Source organism: Cibotium barometz, chromosome 50, assembly GCF_041138505.1.
Source record: "Cibotium barometz isolate CiBa-2024 chromosome 50, ASM4113850v1, whole genome shotgun sequence".
NCBI classification, from domain to species: Eukaryota; Viridiplantae; Streptophyta; class Polypodiopsida; order Cyatheales; family Cibotiaceae; genus Cibotium; species Cibotium barometz.
The window spans coordinates 8,120,870-8,142,081 of NC_141095.1; the positions used below are offsets into that span (position 1 = coordinate 8,120,870).

Consider the following 21,212-nt stretch of genomic DNA (forward strand, 5'->3'; position numbering starts at 1 on the left):
TCCCGACCTTCTCATTGCATATTGTAAAAAGGGATAGACACTGCCAATACTATCAATAAGACCCCCTTGTCATACAGGATGAAGAAACTAACACTAGAGGATAATAAGTTTCATGGGGATAATTTTTATACTTGGCAAATGAAGACCATGTACACATTGATGAGAAAAGGGCTATGGGATCTAATTCAACCTAAACAGCAAGTCATGAAAAATGTTCACGAGTCGTGAGTAGTGGTTTGCAATAGGCTATCTAGATTTTTCACTAGTCCTAAATATCGATCAATTTTACAATCTTTTGGAGACATTAAAGAGAACTTCTTTTAAAAAATGTACATATTGCTAATTTAAAGGTGAAAATTTTTCACTTTTTATGTCAAATAACAAAATGGAAAAAACAAGGTCAACAAATTTTCATCAATGTTTCAAAATAATAACTATTGTCATTTTTATGGCTCAAAATTTAACTGTTATAAATTAAAAACTGTGTTTTTGCAAAGACTATAACTCACAATCGAACTATTAGATCAAAATAAAGTAAAGTGATAAATTGTAGTACTCACTACCATCTAAAATTTGACTGTTTGGATCGTTGGATTTCTGTCTGAATCTAGAGACATCTTTACCTTCAATAAACCTCTTCTATGACCATGGACTCCATAGACCTACCTACCTTAATATCAAAATATGCTTAAATTCAACCATTGGATCAACTTTGTATACAAAGATTTTTTTTTTCTTAGATAATGCACTAGTCCCATGTAAGAGAGTTTCATCAAATAATATTGGGTCTAAAAGTAACGTCAATTTTACCACCTATTAGTTTGTAGATAACACGCTACATACAACACGTAGTCTAGAAATGTGTATTAGTACAAAACTTATCTATGCTTAAGAGAAAGTATGATCTAGAGATGCTTAAATAAAGTAAAAGGAAAGAAAGTGTAATTCGTCAACATGTGGACATGCTTAATTTGTATGATATAGAAATTCTTGTGTATGGATTTAAGTTAAAAAATTATGGACACTTACACCAGAAAACAATTGATATTTTTAAGCAAAAGGTCCAATGACTCTTAGTTGATTGGAAGAGTTTCTTCTCCGTTGTAATTCTTTTTTCAAATTGGACATTTTTGGGTTTAGAGTAAAATGTAAGTAATGTTTTATGTTTTTTCCACAAAAGTAGTGGTTTTTTTTTAATGTTTGACATGAAAGTATGTTTTTTATCTCCATAAATTTGAAAAAAGGTACATTATTTATTTTTTCCCAAAAAATTGAGTTGAGGGAACGTTTGCACGATTTTGTGAACATTATGACTCGATGTTCCTAGTGAAGTTGGTGATAGCACATCATTTAACACATTCAACAATCACAAAGCACTTGTCATAATAGCTCAATTTTTGGGAGATGAAGTCATGCATCAGAGTACAGGGATAAAAGATTAAAGGAAGGCATGGGATGAACTCAACAAAGTCTTTGGAAGTGAAACCAAGAACTCTAAGATTAACGTTTTGATGCACTTTTATAAATTGGACAAAGAAGATGTTGACACAATGGTGGCTCACATCAGCAAGTTCAAGGCACTCAAGCAACAACTATAAGGAAGCAAGAAGAAGATTGAAGAGAAGATGACGCAATTGCACTTCTCCTCAACAACGTCGACAAAACCCCTTATGATGTTCTTGTGTCCACACTCAAAAATGTCGACAAAACTCTAACTAAAGTTGAATCTTCACTACTTGAGCATGAGTGTAAACTTAAAAACACATTAAATGTCACTCAAGGAATCAAGCAAACTACTTTGTATGATCTTCCTCCTTGATTAAAATTTCCTCTAAATGGTGGTCTCCCTGATGGTCTCCAATTCGGATAGGGTTGCTGCGGCCTCTGCCATCCTTGATTTCCAAATGATCTCTGCTGATCCGAAGTTTTCGGAAAAATGCCATGAGACTGTGTCATATTTTGCTGCATCTTTTGTTGTATTCTCTCAGGAATTACCCGCCTAAAGCTAGGATTATACCATCAATCCGTTGTCTTGTGACCATCTTTGACACAAATGTCACAGTGCTCTATCTTCTTTTCTGACTCCTTTTGAAGTCCCATCTCTATCTTCTTTTCTGACTCCTTTTGAAGGCCCATCTCTTTCAACTTCTTTTCCACAGCCTTCTCAACTGACACCTCCTTAGTCTTTTCCTTTGACTTCTTACTTGACTTCCTCTTTTGTTTCTTCTTCTTGTGCTCCTCATCCTCTGACTCTGAATCACTACCGGAATCATCATCACTACCTGAACTTGAATCCGTATCAGAATCTGTATCCGAATCCGAATCCTCCAGAGCAAAATCTAACCCCCGCCGCTATTAATGCATGAATGAAAAAATTTCTAACCATTGCCTGCATGAATCTCTTCATCTTCCAGCACTCACCATTAACAGAAGAATGTAAGCCCATGCATGAAATTCATCACAAACACCGTGATTGCCAAGTGTTGAGGGCCAAAGCCCTCAACAGGGAAAATGCACACACACGACTCTCAAAACAGCATACACACAGAGATTGTGAGAGAGAGAGAGAGAGAGAGAGAGAGAGAGAAACTGAAGAAATGATTATTCAACTTCCCATATCACATGATTACAACTGCTTGCATTTTATAGTCTTTATGTGACCGTTCCTATGACCCTAAATAACTCTTCAAATCTGAACCTTATGACACTTTTGAGACGACAACTAAAATGACATCATTGACGACACTTTTGATACAACTTTGACGACAAATCTAATGACAACTTTGACGACACTTTTGATGACAACTTTGACGACACTTTTGATGAGGGTTTGATTTTTTTGCGAGCTTTATTTGGCGAGCTTTTTGGAGATAAGATAGTTTTATGTGAGCTTGTAAGAAAAATGATACATTTTGGTGAGCTTTTATATAGTAAGTATTTATGAAAGAGAAATAAATACATTCACATACATACATACATATATACATGTATATTCTCAAACACACCTACCTGCCTACCTGCCTACCTGCCTGCCTATCTACCTACCTGCCTACCTGCCTACCTACCTGCCTACCTGCCTACCTACCTACCTATATTCATTCACATACATACATACATATATACATGTATATTCTCATACACACCTACCTACCTACCTTCCTACCTACCTGCGTGCCTACCTACCTACCTACCTACCTACCTACCTTCCTACATATATACCTACATACATACATACCTACATACCTACCTTCCTACATATAAACACACATTTTATGTCCAAGAAACTTAAATATAGACACAAAAATACCAATCTATGTACCTTTCTTCCAATGTTTATTTCAACACAAGTAAAAACAAGTATACTTGGCTCATGTTTTCTTACAAAAAGATTGAGTTCACATTTCCTTACAAGAAGATATCTGGTTGGTATAACTCCTTTACCATAGCGTCGCAAGCTACCTACAATAAGACTTTAGAGTACGTGACAGTATACTCCATCCCAAAGCAAGACAAAAATAATATTGGTTCAAATTTTCTTACAAAAAGATTGACTTCACATTTCCTTACAAGCTTAAGTAAGCACAAACATGGAAGGCTTGATTAAAGCTAAAGTAGGCACAAACATGAGAGGCTTGATTAAAGCTTAAGTATAGGCACAAACAGGCTTGATTAAAGCTTAAGTATAAGCACAAACATCCTTGCTTCGAGGACGTGATAGTATATTGTCCACTTCCTCTGGTGATAGTGTCGGTTGATGCATTACCATATCCTCATTCTTATGTAATCCCAAAACTCGCAAGAAGACAAAATAGATATGCTTACATGCAACGTAAGACTTTCCTCTAGATTCTCTTTGCATGAAATCAGGACATGTACACCAAGGTTGTACCTTGATGTGTATAAAATAGTCCTGTCCACTCTCACATGCCAAATGAAAAATAGAGTAGGGGGATGGCTGCATTGCACTCTCATTAAGGACTGTCGCTGTCATGGCCTCGGCACTACCAATCCTCTTTTCTGCTTCTTTGGAAATCCAATGCCTCCACTTGGTTGATCTCTTTGTATTCTGTGTAGCATCATGTGGCATCTTGTCACTTTCTTTGTTGCCCGCTGCTTGTGTGGACGTTTCTCCCACCCCCGACACAAAAGGTTCTTCATGAGTAACATCTAACTTAAACCCTGCCTTTACTAATTTATCTACCTCTTGGCTGGTTATGTTGGTCCCAACATCCACTTTCCACATATCTGGGTATGATGGCTTGTATATTATGTTTGGATCTACATGCCATGTGTGTGAAACATCTGAAGGACAAAACCACATCATTTGAGCCTTTGGCCCTCCCGGACCAGGATGTCATCGCTCTGAGTAGAAGCTAGGGGCAACAACTCCAATAGAGCTTCCCTGTATATATGAGTTGCACTTAAGTCTTCCATCAATACCTCCCAAACATTTGACTTTTGAGTTCAATGGGGTTCGTCTAATGGCCCACATTGTGCGTCCAATGGCCTCTTCCTTTACATGCATTTGTCCTCCGCTCATTGTGCCATAATGTTGTTTAGGCTCTTCATGTCCGACAGGCTTTGTTTCCTCCAGTCATTGGACTTTTTGGTCCTCCCCTTGAAGCGGGACTTGCTGCACTGTTTGTTCTAGATCTATCTCCAAAACTTACTCTTCTTGCTGTTCCCCGGTTTTGACGATGTCTGCTCTGCATGACATAACCTGGACGATGTGAGCATTGGTCTACTTCCGTTGTCCTCACCCTCTTCCGTTGAATAGTCTCCTTATCTCCATGTAGAGGCCTTGATTCCTCATACATAGGAGTATTAGCTACTGTTTCATGGACCATGCGAGCCACTTGTGGTGGTGTTAGTCTTGACCTTGCTGCTACCCTGTCCAGCAACTTGCTCAAGCTTGGTCCCTCACCTTTGTGCTTCCCCATCTGATATGCATATTGCTTTGCACCTTGTAGTAAAGCGTTTGCCATATCTGAAATGCACGCATCATACAAGCTAACCTTTTCCTTGTATCCTTCACCAGCAAGCCAACTCCCATGTACACTTTCAGATAAGTTTGTTCGAGGGGTTTGTGCTAAATCCACCGAGCTTAAGACCACCTGCACACAAGAGGTTTCATACAAGAATTCATAAAATTGACTCCAATGCAAATGCATCCATACAACATATCAGTTCTCTATAAAATTTCTCACCCTTGACATGAGGTTGCCCCAATGTGCTATTCGTACTTCCCACCAACTCATCCACGTATCCATCACTGATAGTTTTCCCTCATGAACATGTCCATTTCTCCACCACTCACGAATCTCTTTACTTTTTAAGAAAGCTGACTCCTTATTGGTTGCCAATCTCCATTCTTCACACAAGTCAATATGGTGTTGTCGACTTTCTGCCTTCACGCATTGTTTAGCATGCTTCATCAAACTTTGTTTCCAATGGAATAAGCACGTTCGCTCCCTGTCCCCCATAATGTTGTGCGGACCCCCATTGAAAACGGTCCTAACTGCACACCAATTAGACCCTGCTTCATCAGCCATAAACCCATAGAAGTGTGCGGGTGCATAACCGCATTGCTCCATTGTGCTATTCAGCATTTCCCAAAATAGTACTTGGCTTTTTGTATCCTCCTCCTTCATTTCGCATGTGGCAATTGTCAACAGCTCTTGAACACTATAAGATTTTGGAGATAATTTTTTCAGTCAGCTATCATTCAAGGTAAATGAAAGAAATGAAAAAATTGGAGTTCGCAGTCTCACCTTGGGTCGTAAACATGACAAGCCATTGTTGACCAACCAAAAACTCGATGAGTGTGATCAAACAAAACCCAGGACTTTGACAAGTCACCTCCACTGTCACACCGCATACGATTCACCAAGTCCACGCCTGATGCTGGTCCTCGCAAAGACATCTTAAAGACATAACATTTGTCACCTTGTCCTGGGAAACGGCTACCTTGTATAAATGAATAGCGAGATCTTCTCTGTATAAGAAGGATGCTATCAAAGCCCTCTCCTGCTGGCATCAATTTTCTTTTCTCCTGGGATACAATGCGTCTAAACCTAAAAAACATAATTTCATAATAAAGAGAGGACCGAATGTAGAAAAATACTTCCAAATATAATTAAGTTATAGAGTGAATACTCACCTCTGGTTTTCCACAAGAGGACTCAACTCCTCCAAAAAATTACAGAGCTCATGATCCCCAATACTTGTAGGTAGCTCATCATTTTGATTCATCATGGAGGAAAATAGCATATCCTTCACAATATCCATCTGTATTTTTCGAGGACCAGCACTTCTCTGGGTTTTCAGCACTTGAGAAACAAACATTTTCACGCGCTCCAACATTGACCTTGAAGTTCCTGGCTGAACTGGATGTTCATGCAGCCCAGTGTGGAGCATCATTCTTGTAATAGTTGTGTCACGAGGCATTACGTAATACACAATACATCTACACACTTGCACACAATGTGCAGTTTTGCGACAAAAGTGACAAACTATTTTAGATTTCTCATCCTCTGTCAAAAGTCCAATTGCAATCTTTTTTGTCAGATGTCCATGAAGGAAGGTGTTGTTATACCTTTTATTGTTCAAGTAAAAAGGACAGCTGAGCCTATGGCACTCCAAAGTACCAACACAATAGCTAATACGCACGGTATAACTTACAGACATGTTTGATGTTACTGGACGTGTCCATAGGTGACCATCATATTTTTGCTCCATTCCATCCATATTTCCTATTTTGCCATATGTTGGTGGAAACTCTAGGATGGAATCACCATCATAATGTCTTGGCACCTCCTGGACTTGGATGACTCGAGTAACTTTTTCCAACAATGAACGCAGAAGAGAAGGTTGCTCCTTCTTATGAAGAACCGAAAGTATACTCTCTGAAGCAATACATTCATCTTCAGAGATCTTGTGCTTTGAACCTTTTGGATTGCTTGTGCCTTCACCTGGTTGCAAAATAGTTGCTGAGCCATTCAAGTCACTCTCAGAGGAGGAGCTCGAGATATGAACATGGGTGTTTTGTGTCCCTAATTCTTTATCCACTGAACTCTCCAAATGTCGGACATCTTGGGCAATGTCGTCAGCACTAGAATCAAGACTATCAGCAGCACAAAGAGGACTACATTGTAGCATATATGTTTTACTTCGAGAAATATCTATGAGGTAGTTTTTATTGCCCTCCATATCATAATGAGCGATGATTTCTTGTAGGCTTCCATCGGTCCTAGTAGCTTTCACTCCAGAAAGGGCGTGTGAAGAAGGCAAAAACCCTTGTAGACAAGCGTGGTCTGGTGGAGAAGTATTAAAGTTTGAGATTTTTTGCTACTGCCATCAAGCTCCCACTCAAAGGTAACAGTGTGCTCCATAGGGAAGGCAATATGAAGATGCAGAAAGGACAGGAGAGACGAAAATGTGAAACAGAAAGGATAGGAGAGACGAAAATGTGAAATGAAAATATAAAAACGAAGGAACAGGTGGAGCAATCACGATTTGAGAATGAAGGAGGTTGAAATAATAAAACAAGGTGGAGCAATCACGATTGAGAATGTAGGTGGTTGAAATGATAAAACAAGGTGGAGCAATCACGATTGAGAATGTCCACGATCAAATTTTTTAATAAAAAATATACAAATATATATGTATCTACAAATATATAAAAAAATACACAAATACATACATTTATTGATTCTAAGTGTTATTTTAATAAAAAGCTTATCTCTTTGTAAATACACACACACACATGTTTATATTTATATTATTATATTGTATAAATTCTAGGCTAAGCACCACGGATGGGGATATATGTAAATACACATACACACATGTTTATATTTATATTATTATATTGTATATATTCTAGGCTAAGAATCCCCCGACGAGGATATATGTATTTGTGTGTGTGTGTGTATTTACAAAGAGACTAGTCTTTTACTTATTTTAGGATATACAAATATATTAGATTATATATCTAGTAGGCTACACACACACCACACACATTTATTAACATCAATATATATATACATATTTAAATAGCCTAAACAAAATGTACGTGTGTACAATAAAACACATATAGCTTAATACATTTTTAGACATATATATATGTGTGTGTATATGTATCTATTTTTAGGCTAAGTATGTTTTAGGCCACACACACATATGTGGTGCTTAGTTTAAAGGGTACACGAAGAAAAGAGATATTTAGGGTACATGAAGGATACTTTCAATTCAGCAAGCAGGAAGACGAATGCAAGAGAAGAGGTGAGTTTTTTTTTTCATTTCTCGATTTTTCTCTGTTCTTCTTTTCTGTGCGCCGGCAGCGGCTTCGTTGGAGGTGTACGTTGTAGCTTTCGTAGGCGGTGATGGTGTTGAGGACGTCTAGTTTGTGGCGTTGGCGGACACCATGTTGAGAAGGTCAAGTGTGAGGAGACGGGGGCAGCGCTGGCCGCAACGCCTCCATCGCCTCTCTCCTCCAGGTTGTCCACTCCCCCGGCAGAGCCTGGGGATGGTCTGCGCTAGCGCAGACCATCCCCAGGCTCTGCCGGGGGAGTGGACACGCTGGAGGAGAGGCGCTAGCGCAGACCATCCCCCAGGCTCTGCCGGGGGAGTGGACACGCTGGAGGAGAGGCGATGGAGGCGTTGCTGAGCAGATGTAGAGGTTGAGCCGGTGGCATTTTGGCGTCGCTGAACGTTTTGTTGAGGAGGCGTTGCGGCCAGCGCTGCCCCAGACACAGGCGTCGCACAGACGTTTTGCTGGAGAAGACGACCTTAATAAGCCATGCTCGTGCATTTCCTCCCCCCCGGCAAAGCTAGGGGATGGTCTGCGCTAGCGCAGACCATCCCCCGGCTCTGCCCGGGGGGGGGGGGTGGAAATGCACGAGCGACCATTGTATTTGGAAGGTTTCGCTTACCCATGCGTTTGGAAGGAGAGAGAATGGAGGCGCCACCCTTCAACCAGAAACTAGGAGAAGAGTTACGGTTGTTGCCCCAGATCGATCAAGTAGCACTTTCTTGTGAATATTCCTTGGATAAGCAGGCTTCGACTTTTATGTAAAACAGGCGACTTCCATTCTTTTGTGTGTTCGAGACGGGCTTGAACAATCTCAAAAGAAAAAGCTGAGAATTGATCTCGAGACGTACATCCACACTCACAGTACTATAATTGCAATGGTACTTCCCAGCCAACCTGACGGACTGATGAGGCAACCCCCAAGTTGTGGGATACAGGGTGGCGGCCATAAACATGGGAGTACAATGGCAAGATTTTTCAAGCCCTCACAAGGTGTGAGAGCCTTTGCACAGCTGCCTAAAGCAGTTATAAGCCGGGTAATGAAGCATTAAGGATCTACCTTAATAAGCCATGCTCGTGCATTTCCTCTCCCCCGGCAGAGCCGGGGGATGGTCTGCGCTAGCGCAGACCATCCCCCGGCTCTGCCGGGGGGGTGGAAATGCACGAGCGACCATTGTATTTGGAAGGTTTCGCTTACCCATGCGTTTGGAAGGAGAGAGAATGGAGGCGCCACCCTTCAACCAGAAACTAGGAGAAGAGTTACGGTTGTTGCCCCAGATCGATCAAGTAGCACTTTCTTGTGAATATTCCTTGGATAAGCAGGCTTCGACTTTTATGTAAAACAGGCGACTTCCATTCTTTTGTGTGTTCGAGACGTGCTTGAACAATCTCAAAAGAAAAGCTGAGAATTGATCCCGAGACGTACATCCACACTCACAGTACTATAATTGCAATGGTACTTCCCAGCCAACCTGACGGACTGATGAGGCAACCCCCAAGTTGTGGGATACAGGGTGGCGGCCATAAACATGGGAGTACAATGGCAAGATTTTTCAAGCCCTCACAAGGTGTGAGAGCCTTTGCAGCTGCCTAAAGCAGTTATAAGCCGGGTAATGAAGCATTAAGGATCTACAGATTGCTAGTAGAGGTTGAGCCGGTGGCGTTTTGGCGTCGCTGAACGTTTTGTTGAGGAGGCGTTGCGGCCAGCGCTGCCCCAGACACAGGCGTCGCACAGACGTTTTGCTGGAGAAGACGACCTTAATAAGCCATTCTCGTGCATTTCCTCTCCCCCGGCAGAGCCGGGGGATGGAAATGCACGAGCGACCATTGCATTTGGAAGGTTTCGGTTACCCATGCGTTTGGAAGGTTCTCTGCAAAATTCGAGCAACAATTTTTTTCAGTGATATTTTTCTTTATCTCTAGCGTATTCCGAAAACATTGATATTTTTCCTTTATCTCTAGCGTATCTCTAGCATATTCCTTATCTCTAGCGTAGGCGGGTATCTCTCCTTATCTCTAGCGTATGCGGGTAACAATGGTTGAGAACTCTCCTTATCTCTTGCATTTGGAATGTTGCTCTCTCGAATGCAGGTATAGGGGCTATTGGAGCACAATATTGTGCGTTGGCGCTCTAGAAAAAGAGGGCACACATTGCCTGGGGTGGAAGCATCAAGATGTACATAGGAGAGGGGAGGTGGGTGGGTGGGCACCTAAAGGAACCTAAATGTTAGGTACCTTATGTTTACCTTTTCCTATAAACATTAAGTACTTTAGTTCTACCACAACCTTTAGCCATATAATATATACATAGCATAGAGGTCATGTGAATTTATACACAACATAGAATTTTTTAACTCCCATTCAAATGTTAGATACCTTAGGCTTACCTTTACGTCCATTGAAATGTTAGATACCTTAGGCTTACCTTTACGTCCTTAGGCTTAGCACCTTTACTCCCATTCAAATATTAGATACATTAGGCTTACCTTTACTTCTCCCAATAGGAATAGGAAACTTTAAAGCACAAGCTCACACAACAGAGAGTCGTGTAAGTCCCATTTGAATGGTTCATTTCTTGTACGCATTGCTTGAACATATGGCACAATGAATTTGAGCTCACATTTGGCTATGGATCATCGTAATGATGATGACGAAGAAATGGGCAGACGAGTTCGGGTGCATTTCTCAGTAGTAAGGCTTGCATAATGGTTCTTGCACCTGCACGTCCTTGTACGCTTATATCATGGTCCTCTCGGACGAAACACTGCAATGGGTTTGCATCACTGCCACCATGAACAGCCAATATATATTAGCTCCTTCAATGGCTCTCGTATTAAGCTAGGAAGCTCAGGTTTATTGGTTTCTCCTCACAAATGTGCACTCTAACCAGAAGAGCCCATTTTGCAACTCTAGCTCTTCAATATAATCCGTGGCTTCACTTCATGTCTATGCTATTCTCTCTCTCCCCACACACACACACACTAGTAGGAGATGTTTGTGTGTGAGGTTGATGTTTTCCTATATACATGAAGTAGGGTTTATGTGTGATTCAGCTCAAACTTTTTGCTACTCATATTCAGGGCAAAAGAAAGGAAGATGGCTCCAAGAAAAGCAGGAAAACAACAGGCAAAGACTAAGAAAGGTATATGATGTGAATAGCCAAGATTCTATTGAGATTGTGTCTTATTGTTTTAGATATGCTTACTTGGGCTTGGTGTGTGTGTCTTACAGACAACAGGGGATACTCACTAAGATCTGGGCGTGTTTGTTTGACTCTTAGCGAGGAAGCTCAATCACGGACACCTTTGTCCTCACATGTATCTCCTGTTAGAGAGGAAACAGAAGCGCATAATTCTCTTGGTCATGAGGAAGAAGTGCTTGTGTTGGAGAACGAAATGAGCTCACCTCCTCCAACTCACACGGAGATTCCTGAATCTAGTACTGGTCAAGGGGAGACCCATAGAAGGCTTCTTGGAAAATCTATTGAATTGGGATTGCTTGGTGATGTATTCACTAAGTTTTTTGTGCAACGCAATTCCTCTACCCCATTGGTCCCTTTATGATGCAGGCTGATTCCAAATGAATCCATCCGTACAGTTTCTACCCAACTTGAGGTGTTTTGTGATTCTTTTGACTGCCATGGTTATGTCGAAGCATCTCCTCCTTTTTTAGTTTCACTTACACGTCCAGGAAGCTCTATGTATTTCGCGGTCACACAAATAGACTTGCAAGAATGGGGACCAAACTGGGTGGTACAACATGACAGATTTGAGGATGAAATCAGAGGAACTGAGTGGGAGGATCTCAGTGGTAAGAAGTTTCTTGTATGGGATGGCAATCATCGTGTGAAGGCATGGATGTCTCGAGTGCGCGAAGGTATGTTCTTTTGAATGTCATAGAGTGATTTTATGCAACATTAAAAGTAATATATTGTAATATCTTTATTTTGCTTTCTCTAGCTTGGTCTCATAGCCCCTCACGCCATGTCCGGGTCAAATGTCAATTTTTGGTTGTGGACAAGAAGCAAGAAGGAGAATTGCTATTGGCTTTGCGAACTCAAAATGAGTAAGTGATCTCTCTCTACTTAATTATGGACATTGTGAAGTCATGGTTAAGTTCTTAGCTCATTGTGACTCTTTACAACACAGATTGGTGCGCACTAGTAGTGTTACACCCACATTGTCACATGAGATCTTCATGTTTCAACGATTTGGAATGGCGGACGAATCATCCATATTGGACTACCTTGGTGAAGACGTAAGGAGGTGGGCTTTAATGGAGCTTAGTTTGGAGAAACGAAGTGGAGAGCAATGGTACAATGCTCCAGCTACGATCTTGGCACAGCTTGTGTGGAAGGTAGTGTTTGCATTTCCCATCTTTTATTATTATCAATGTTTTTTAATCGTGTGAGTGATAATGAGTCCTTTTCGTTATACGTAGACACCGTTTGAAAATGCGGTGAAGCAAGCTATATCATGCATTGATAGACATGCCATGGGGTTGCAAGAATATGAGACAAAATGTGAGAAAGCCAGACGTGGTGTAGAGCAAACATTTCGAGATGGAGCGTACAAGATGCTCATAATTGCAAACCCATCCAATGGTGATGCATTCTTTCAACTCGTATATAACTATGAGTGGTCCAAGAAGGGATTGGTTGCTCTGACCAAAGAAAAGCTCTACACAGTCGCCATATCTCAGATTTCAACTCAAAGGTATGTCACATGTCAATAAACCTCCCTTAACATAAACTAACCTTAATATCTAATCTCTTATGGTTTTGGTATGATGCTGAAATAGGAAGACGGAATTGCTTCAAATGCTTATGACCGGGAGGGCAAAGGACAAGGTAATTTCAGAGATGTTTGGGGATAACAAAAAGACGTTGCTGCATATGAAGAAAGAGTTGTATTGGGAAGAGCTAATAGGGGAGGCAGACTCTATTTTGGAGGGTTTATTGGTATATGATGATGTTGTCTACATCCCACCATTTATGCAATGGGTGCAAGAGGAGCGATCGAAACACATACCATGGGCTTTTCATGAGGTGTGGGCAAAGATTGGAAAAGTAAAGGAAGGCCAAAAGCAACCTGAGGTGGAGAATGCCGCAAAGAGGGTTGTCTATAGGTATATATCTTCTATTGCCATTACATTTTTGTAGAAAATACATATACGCTTTTAAAAAAATATTTTAGTACTGTTTGTTTTATTTTGGACATGTAGGTGGGTGCAGCTACTCATTGGCCAAGGTCTAATGGACGAAGAGACGGAAGCAATCAAAGAATGGGTAGATCCAAATTCCTCGGAAACAATGTACCCGAAGGAATGGGTTGAGAGAGGGGTTTCTGATTGGGAATTTAAGAGATGTCCTTGGTGGTTGGACTATCCTCTAAATCATGTGCCTCCAAGTGAGGAGCTCCTAGAAAAAGGTACTTTTTTGCTTTCTACTGAATTATATGCATGTAAATGTAAATGTATATGTTTATGTAAACCTTCCTACCTATACATATGTAAACTATCCATATGCATATACATATTAGATACATATACATACAGATATATACATATACAAATACATATGTATATACATATGTATATATACATATGCATACATAAATACATACCTACACACATACACTAAATTCCTACGTACATACAAAGTTCATGTTACATTTAAGATTTGGCATGTTAGATTTTAAAGAAACATTGTTAAGTTTTGATACATACATACCTACATACATATACATATAAATAGATACATATACCTACATACATATACATAGACACATGCCTACATACATATACATACCTATACATATACATAGATACATACCTACATACATATACATATACATATACATATGCATATACATATACACATACATGTACATATACATATACATAGATACATATACATCTACGTACATATACATATACAAAAAGGTATGGGGATTTTTACCTTTTTACTAATTATCTTGATCTATTTCTTGAAGAATTTAAGAATTGCCAATCTGAGCTTGAAAGAGAGCCCCCAACTCAAGAAGACTCTAGAATACCTTCCCCACAGCCAACAATCTTGACCCAGTCTCCAGTAGTTGGATCCTCGTGCGTGGCCCCAAAACCATCCACACCACTGTCACGAGTGCCACAATCACACCAAGAGCATACATCTACATCATCTCAAGTGCAACGTGAGAGGCGAACAAAGAGACGTCTTGACATTATGCATGATGTTCAAGAGGGAGACCCCACAAATGAAGATCAAGAGAGAGACCCTCCAGAGCATCTTCAAGAGGGGGAGGTGTCAGGACAACGTGACATCATGGACATGACTAGTAAGAGTACTTTCCATTGCAAATTTATTTTGAGAAGTGTGTGCTTTCGAAATGCATCTCATTTTTTGTCTTGTTTACTTGCAGGTGAGAGATGTTTTTCACACATATTGCTGGTAGACATCCACACTCTTTCGGAGGGCTCAGATAGGTAAAAAGAAAAATTTCACCATATAATTAGTTTTCCAAGTTGTACTTACCAAAACCAAACATCATAAATCTTTTATGTAGTGTGGAAGAATTCTTGATGAAGATTCCCAAGGCTCTATCTCATAGAGGTGCTCCCTCAGATACAGTGGCTCGCCTCGTATGGGCTGACTTTCCTACAGGTTTACAGGTTGTTGATGTAGATACAGATGGGTGTCCCCCATGGAATCAAGTTTCTTCATCATTGATACGTGCCACACTCAGTTTTGTTGGTTTGTTTGTGGGCTGATGAGGGTTGGTTTGTGTGTTTGAGTCTAATGGATCAACTTCCTAAAATATATTCCATGGGAAAGAAAGTTGGATTGGTCATGCATCGAACAATGTCTGTTCATGTGGAATCAAGTTATTTGTATGACAATGGAGAACGGGTAAGTCATAATCTCTGAAATATTTCCCTTTGTGTATACATGTTATGTGGTATGGATATCCAAACATAATGTTTTCTCGTTATGGTAGGTGGATACATTGGCAGTATGTTCTATCGAGTAAATTGCCATGTCCCTATTATTGATCGTGAGGCTGGGCAAAATGTTTCAAAGAAGATATTCAATGCTCAACGAAATTTCATTTTTGAGAAGAATAAGAAGCATCCATTCCAACGCACAATGGTCTTGGAGCGCTACATTCGAGGTGGTGCAGAAAGATCTCCTATGTTCTTTAGGTGAGATAATTTTCATTCTGGTCATTTTCATAGCTACTTTTTCAAAATACTTAGATGCACGTTTATGATTGTATTTCATTGTAGGTGGCTAGTGGAGACCTTCTCAAGTGAAGGAGATAGTGTCTTGGACGTCTTTGCGGGATGTGGAGGCTTGGGACGTGCATGCCAAGAGTTGAAAAGGCACTATATGGGGATAGAGAATGACATGGAGGTAGCCAAAGCATGTCTGGGAGATTTCTCATTAGGTCGGGATGACATGTAGAAGAATGCTATAATTAGAATGCTATAATTTGTGGATCAAAAGACTTTGTATTCGAGATTATCATGGTTTGGAAGTTTAAAGATCGATATATACATTTTTGATCTTTAAAAGATTGTGTTTTATATTTAAGTAAGTAAGAAAGTATGTATGTATGCAATGTATGTATATATGTTAGTGCTGCGTAGGTGGCTCTTGTATATATGTATGTATGTATATGTATATGTATGAGGTGTATGAATTTAGGTAGATATATGTATATATATAATTATATCAATAAGTATGATGTGGATCAAAGACTTTGTAATCGAGATTTTCATGGTTTGGAACTTTACAGATCGATATATATATTTTTTATCTTTAAAGGATTGTTTTTTATATTTAAGTAAGTAAGAAAGTATGTATGTATGTATGTATGTATATATGTTAGTATGTATGTAGGTAGCTCTTGCATGTATGTATGTATATGTATATTTTGTATGTGTATATGTATGAGGTGCATGAATTTAGTTACATATATGAATATATGTAATTATATCAATAAGTATGATGTGGATCAAAAGATTGAAATTTATATTGTTGATCTTTCAAAGCTTGTTATTTATATGTAAGTAAGTTCTTGGTCCTTTACAAAGCTCATAGTAAGTTCATGGTCCTTTGCAAATCTCGGACTCCTTGTTCATTGCTCCAAAAAGCTCGGCAAAAAAAGCTCGCAAAAAAAAATCCCCCTTTTGATGACAACTCAGATGACAATTCTATGACAACTTTCAGGACACTGTGAATGACACTTTTCTGCACCCTTATACAGCCATGAAAGATCCAAGAAGACAAGATGTCATGTCATGACAAAAGGTTAAAAAAAGGTATAATATCCTAGGTCTAGTGCCTAGGCCCATCCCCATATGTATGTGCACACTAAAATCCCTTCTTTACAAAACATCCCCTCTTGTAATGATTTTTTCCTCAAAATCAGAGGGTGGTCGTGCATGAAAATACACATACAAGAGGCTATATACAAAAGCCAAAAATAAAAAATATAATCTGTATACATGAAAGTGTGGAAATAAAAATCACGATAACATGGGTGGTGTAGAGGCCTCTCGGATCAAATGAAAGACCGAAGAGTCGCATGATTAAGGAAATAGATCTCCTGCTACCCAGGTGGCAAAAGGGTAGGTTGTATCTCCCCATTCCATGAGTATGCGGCTACCCGGGTCAAACGTAAAGTAATAATGTCACCCTATCTCACAAAAGGTGATCTTCGATGAATCCCGGATCAAATGGAAAGGTCAGTGGACTCCCCTTGATGATGAGGCTAGACAAGATCTCGCCTGGATCAAAGGGAAATCTAAGGTACTCTAAATACAAAACAATAGTCCAATGACAATCTAGTGTGAATGGAGAGGCCAAGGAACCACCACCCCGATGGCAAAGCTAATCCTATGCCCTCCAAGATTAAATGGATAGGTAAGGTACACATCAGGGATCCTTGATATCGATGTCATGGTAGCACCAAGGTTGAAGGGAAAGCTCATAAGCCTATCCACATAACCACGGTGCGAATCTGAAACCTAAGGTATCCACCAAGTGGAATCAACACTCCTAGTAGGAATGTGGAATTGTCTTGGTGCAATAGAGGCACCATGTATACCACAACTGAGATGTGCTATAGGTGCATGAGAATGATATACCACATAGTTTGGAAACCATGTGCCAGAAGTGACAAAATGCACCCATAGAAAATGTCCTGGCCCCCAAAGAACATAGGCTCATGTCGACACCCATAGGAACTAAAAGAACATAGCTTAAAGCTGGCATCATGCAGTATCAAGTGTGAACCAATGATGTCCACTAAAGCACCACTTAAACAATCCAAAGCATGATCCACTACGTAAATGTGAGTAGAAGCACAATCCAAGATATGGACTACATCCTCAAGTGCAAGATCCTCTAGGTGTGTGTGATCCATCGTATGATCAATAGGATCATTGTAGACCTCATCATCACTTGAGAGGGATAGAGTGTCTATAAATGAGCGGTAAGTAGAGTCACAAATCTCAAAATCTTCAAGACATCACTTGAGAGGGATAGAGTGTCTATAAATGAGCGGTAAGTAGAGTCACAAATCTCAAAATCTTCAAGCTCATTAAGGTCACCCCTATAATAATGATCTATAACAATCCATGATGGCCCTATATAACCTAGATCCCAAGACAGATCTATCTCTAATACTAATGGATCTAAGTATATATCTAGATCCAATGAAAATTTATCTAGATCCATATGCATAATCCCCTCTCTCCTATGAGGTCTCGCCTCAACCAAATTATCGCTATGCTCATGTGCAATGCTTGATTGCCTAAATATATGCACTAAACCAAAGTGAATGTTGCCAAAATTCTATGAGAGCTAGGAATAGAGATATAATCATAAATATCTCTATGAATAAAAGACCTAAAAGAGTAGCCTGACTCATCTAACACTAGAAACTCAGGTCTATGCTCCTCATACACTATTGTATGCATATTAACATATGAAGTATCATCATCCCCAATCTCAAACGTGCCAATGGACACAACACTAATCAAAATACGATCCCCAATGATAGTCTAATACATCACTATCTCCTAATGCATCACGATCCATTGAAAGGTACTGCCTTCCCTCCCATCAAGATCATGCCCACATGATCTAACTCACACACATCATTATTTCTATTAATATCATGTACATCATCATCATGTGCATATGCATCACTGCCATCATGTGCATGTGTATCACTATCATCATGTGTATGTGTGTGATACATCAATATCATCATGTCTATGTGTATGTGTGTGTGATACATCAATATCATCATGTGTGTGCACAAGACTGTGAGACCTCCACCCCCTCCGCAGTGCCCCCTCCGAGGGCACTGGCCGTGGAAGCAGTGTCAGCCTCTTGCACAGGATTGGGATCCAAACATGAGGCCTCGCCCGCCACACGGATGTCCAGACAAGATACTAGTCCGGCGGTTCCTCTGAAACCGAACCCGAAAAAACTTCCTTTGCCCGGAAGGCACGGGTGATTCGAAGAACGAGAGAATTAATATAACGGGTCAAAGTCTTAACTATTCAAATTGATCCGACCAAACCTGAAGTCACATAGTTAGATCGAAGAAGAGACTTGCACTTGGTCCACAGTATCACCGCTTTTTTCCTCCTTTAATAAGGCACAGCCCCACTGATTCCCTCCCACAGAACAAGGGTCTTCTCAGGACTTAATCTAACTAATCTAACTAATCATAACTTAATGGTACCACAGGAATCCCTCGATGCAGCCATCCGGTCCATGGGTTAGCTGACCACTGTATTGGTGGGATTCCTTTATAAAGGTTCGGTTATGTTTTGCCCGAGTACTGAAGGAAAAGAGTTCCTAGGCCCCCTAGCCGGCGTTTCATGCAAAAATTAAGGTGGGCATACCATGTACGCACCCAATATGAAATTGCCATTTATAATAGATTCGGCTGTCTTTAAAAAAGAAATCCTTCAGTGAAAAATCATAGTATTGCTGATTATAATCCTCGAAAATTTTGAATCCATTATATTACAAAATATGTCATCTGGACTCTCCGTTGAAGACCAGCTGGCCAACCAAAATGAGATCCAATATCCAAAATTTGATTCACAAAAGTCACTTTTCTTAGTCCAACGAGATGCATGCATGGGTGTCTTAGCAACTGCGAGCGCGTTCATCACCTGGTCAGAACCCTCTAGGATCCTACTTAGGTGTCCTAGCACTTCACTCATCAGGGAGGACCGCTTCATCGGTCCTCGCCCATCGTACCGGACGTGCACCATTTTAACCATACCGAGGCTGGTCAAGACCTCGGCAAGCTTTGCCGCGAGTGACGTCCCTCGACGACTCCCCGCTAGCTATTGCACAACGAACCTCTTAGCAAAACACATGTCAACATTCTGGCATAAAACAGTCCTTTAAATGAAAACAGAGGTTCTATGCAAGTAAAATTCCCAGTTTAAGATCAGTTCCACAAAACCCTTTTTCCTTAATCCCCAATTTCATAATGAGAATCCTTGATCTCTCATCAGGGTAATTTACCCATCATTTGACTGACTGTCTAACTAGATTCTTGGTAACTTCGGTCAAGGGGAGAATAGTGAATTCAACAGTGGTTTATTCTTTGTATTAATAACTGGAATCGGTCATCACGAGATTTTTTCTTGATTCAGATATCAAGAGATGGACAAGTAGATTTACTGACCGTCCCTCTCGTGGTCTAACCAAAATCATTCGGTTTAGTTCTAACAAGGATTTTCTTCAGATAAACATCTAATGAAAATACTCTTCTTCCATTTAATCTAATTTTGGGTAAATACCAATTTGGTGATTTAACCACATAAAAAAATATAAAGATATTATTTCTTCCAATCTTAATTTATCAACCCTGATTCTCTAGGAGGAATTATGGGGAAAATTCCTCTTTTGTCACCAAAATTTAATTCAATTCTTTCTCTATTTAAATACCATAAAAATTCTTTTTTTAACTAAATACCAATATCTATTTTTTTAATAAGCTTAAAATTGCTCTTTTCCTCATTTAATGATTGGATGTCAATTATCATGGGAATTCCTCTTTTATCATAAAATGAATTTATCTAAAATTTCTCTTGGAATTAATCATAATTTCACCATAATTTTATTAGTATAAAAGCATTAAAAAAAAGCTATTTTCTAACCTCTAGCTTAACTCGCATAGAGTTTGATCTTTGAATTGAGATTTTATCAATGAGAAGCATCATTTGAATAAGATTTGGTCATAGAAATGACCATTCTTTTGGGGGGAGAGATATATATATAAATTAAGCATAAAGATAAACTTTTTGTGATTAATCATTAGAATTCTTTAGAAAGCTTCATTTGCATTGAAAAACAATCCATTTGAAACTTCTCATGCTTGAGAGGGGTTGAGAAGTGAAAACATTCAGAGTTTTAGAGAAAAAAACCATGAAATTACATCTTATCTCTTGATTTGCTTGCTTCTCTATCTTAGAAGAAGCCCCCAACCAATCAATTGGTTAGTGTGTTGAGAGGAAAGCTCCAAGGATGGTTGAAGAGAGAGAGAAGCTCCAATCTCTCCAAAATGTAGAGGATTTTTAAAGGATAATAGAAAATATGCTTATTTTAATGTAATAATGGCGTGGTCTAGCTCACATATGAGAATATAAAAGAATGAGGGTCTATTTATAGGTGAGAGAGGCCACTAACCGAGTCCAAGTAAGTTCTAGAATTTTCCAGGTTCAGTTTGGCTGAATTTCGATAAGATTTGGACCAGTTTAACTCCCATTTTGATCTAGTTTGATTCAAGAGAAAGGAGAGATAAAAATATCTTAATATTTTTGAATTTAAAACTCATCCACATGTGTGAAATAGGCACCTACT

The 21,212-nt window shown here is 39.6% G+C and overlaps 1 protein-coding gene across 1 annotated transcript; it reads left to right on the forward strand.

Moving 5' to 3' along the window:
• Positions 1–11,385: 11,385 nt before the first annotated feature.
• LOC147609776 (uncharacterized) lies at positions 11,386–15,079 on the forward strand. Its single transcript, XM_086786888.1, has 6 exons — positions 11,386–11,453; positions 11,543–11,862; positions 13,545–13,740; positions 14,305–14,646; positions 14,731–14,794; positions 14,875–15,079. The coding sequence occupies exons 1-6, from the start codon at positions 11,408–11,410 to the stop codon at positions 15,077–15,079; spliced, it is 1,173 nt and encodes a 390-aa protein (XP_086643014.1). The 5' UTR covers positions 11,386–11,407.
• The last annotated feature ends 6,133 nt before the right edge of the window (positions 15,080–21,212 follow it).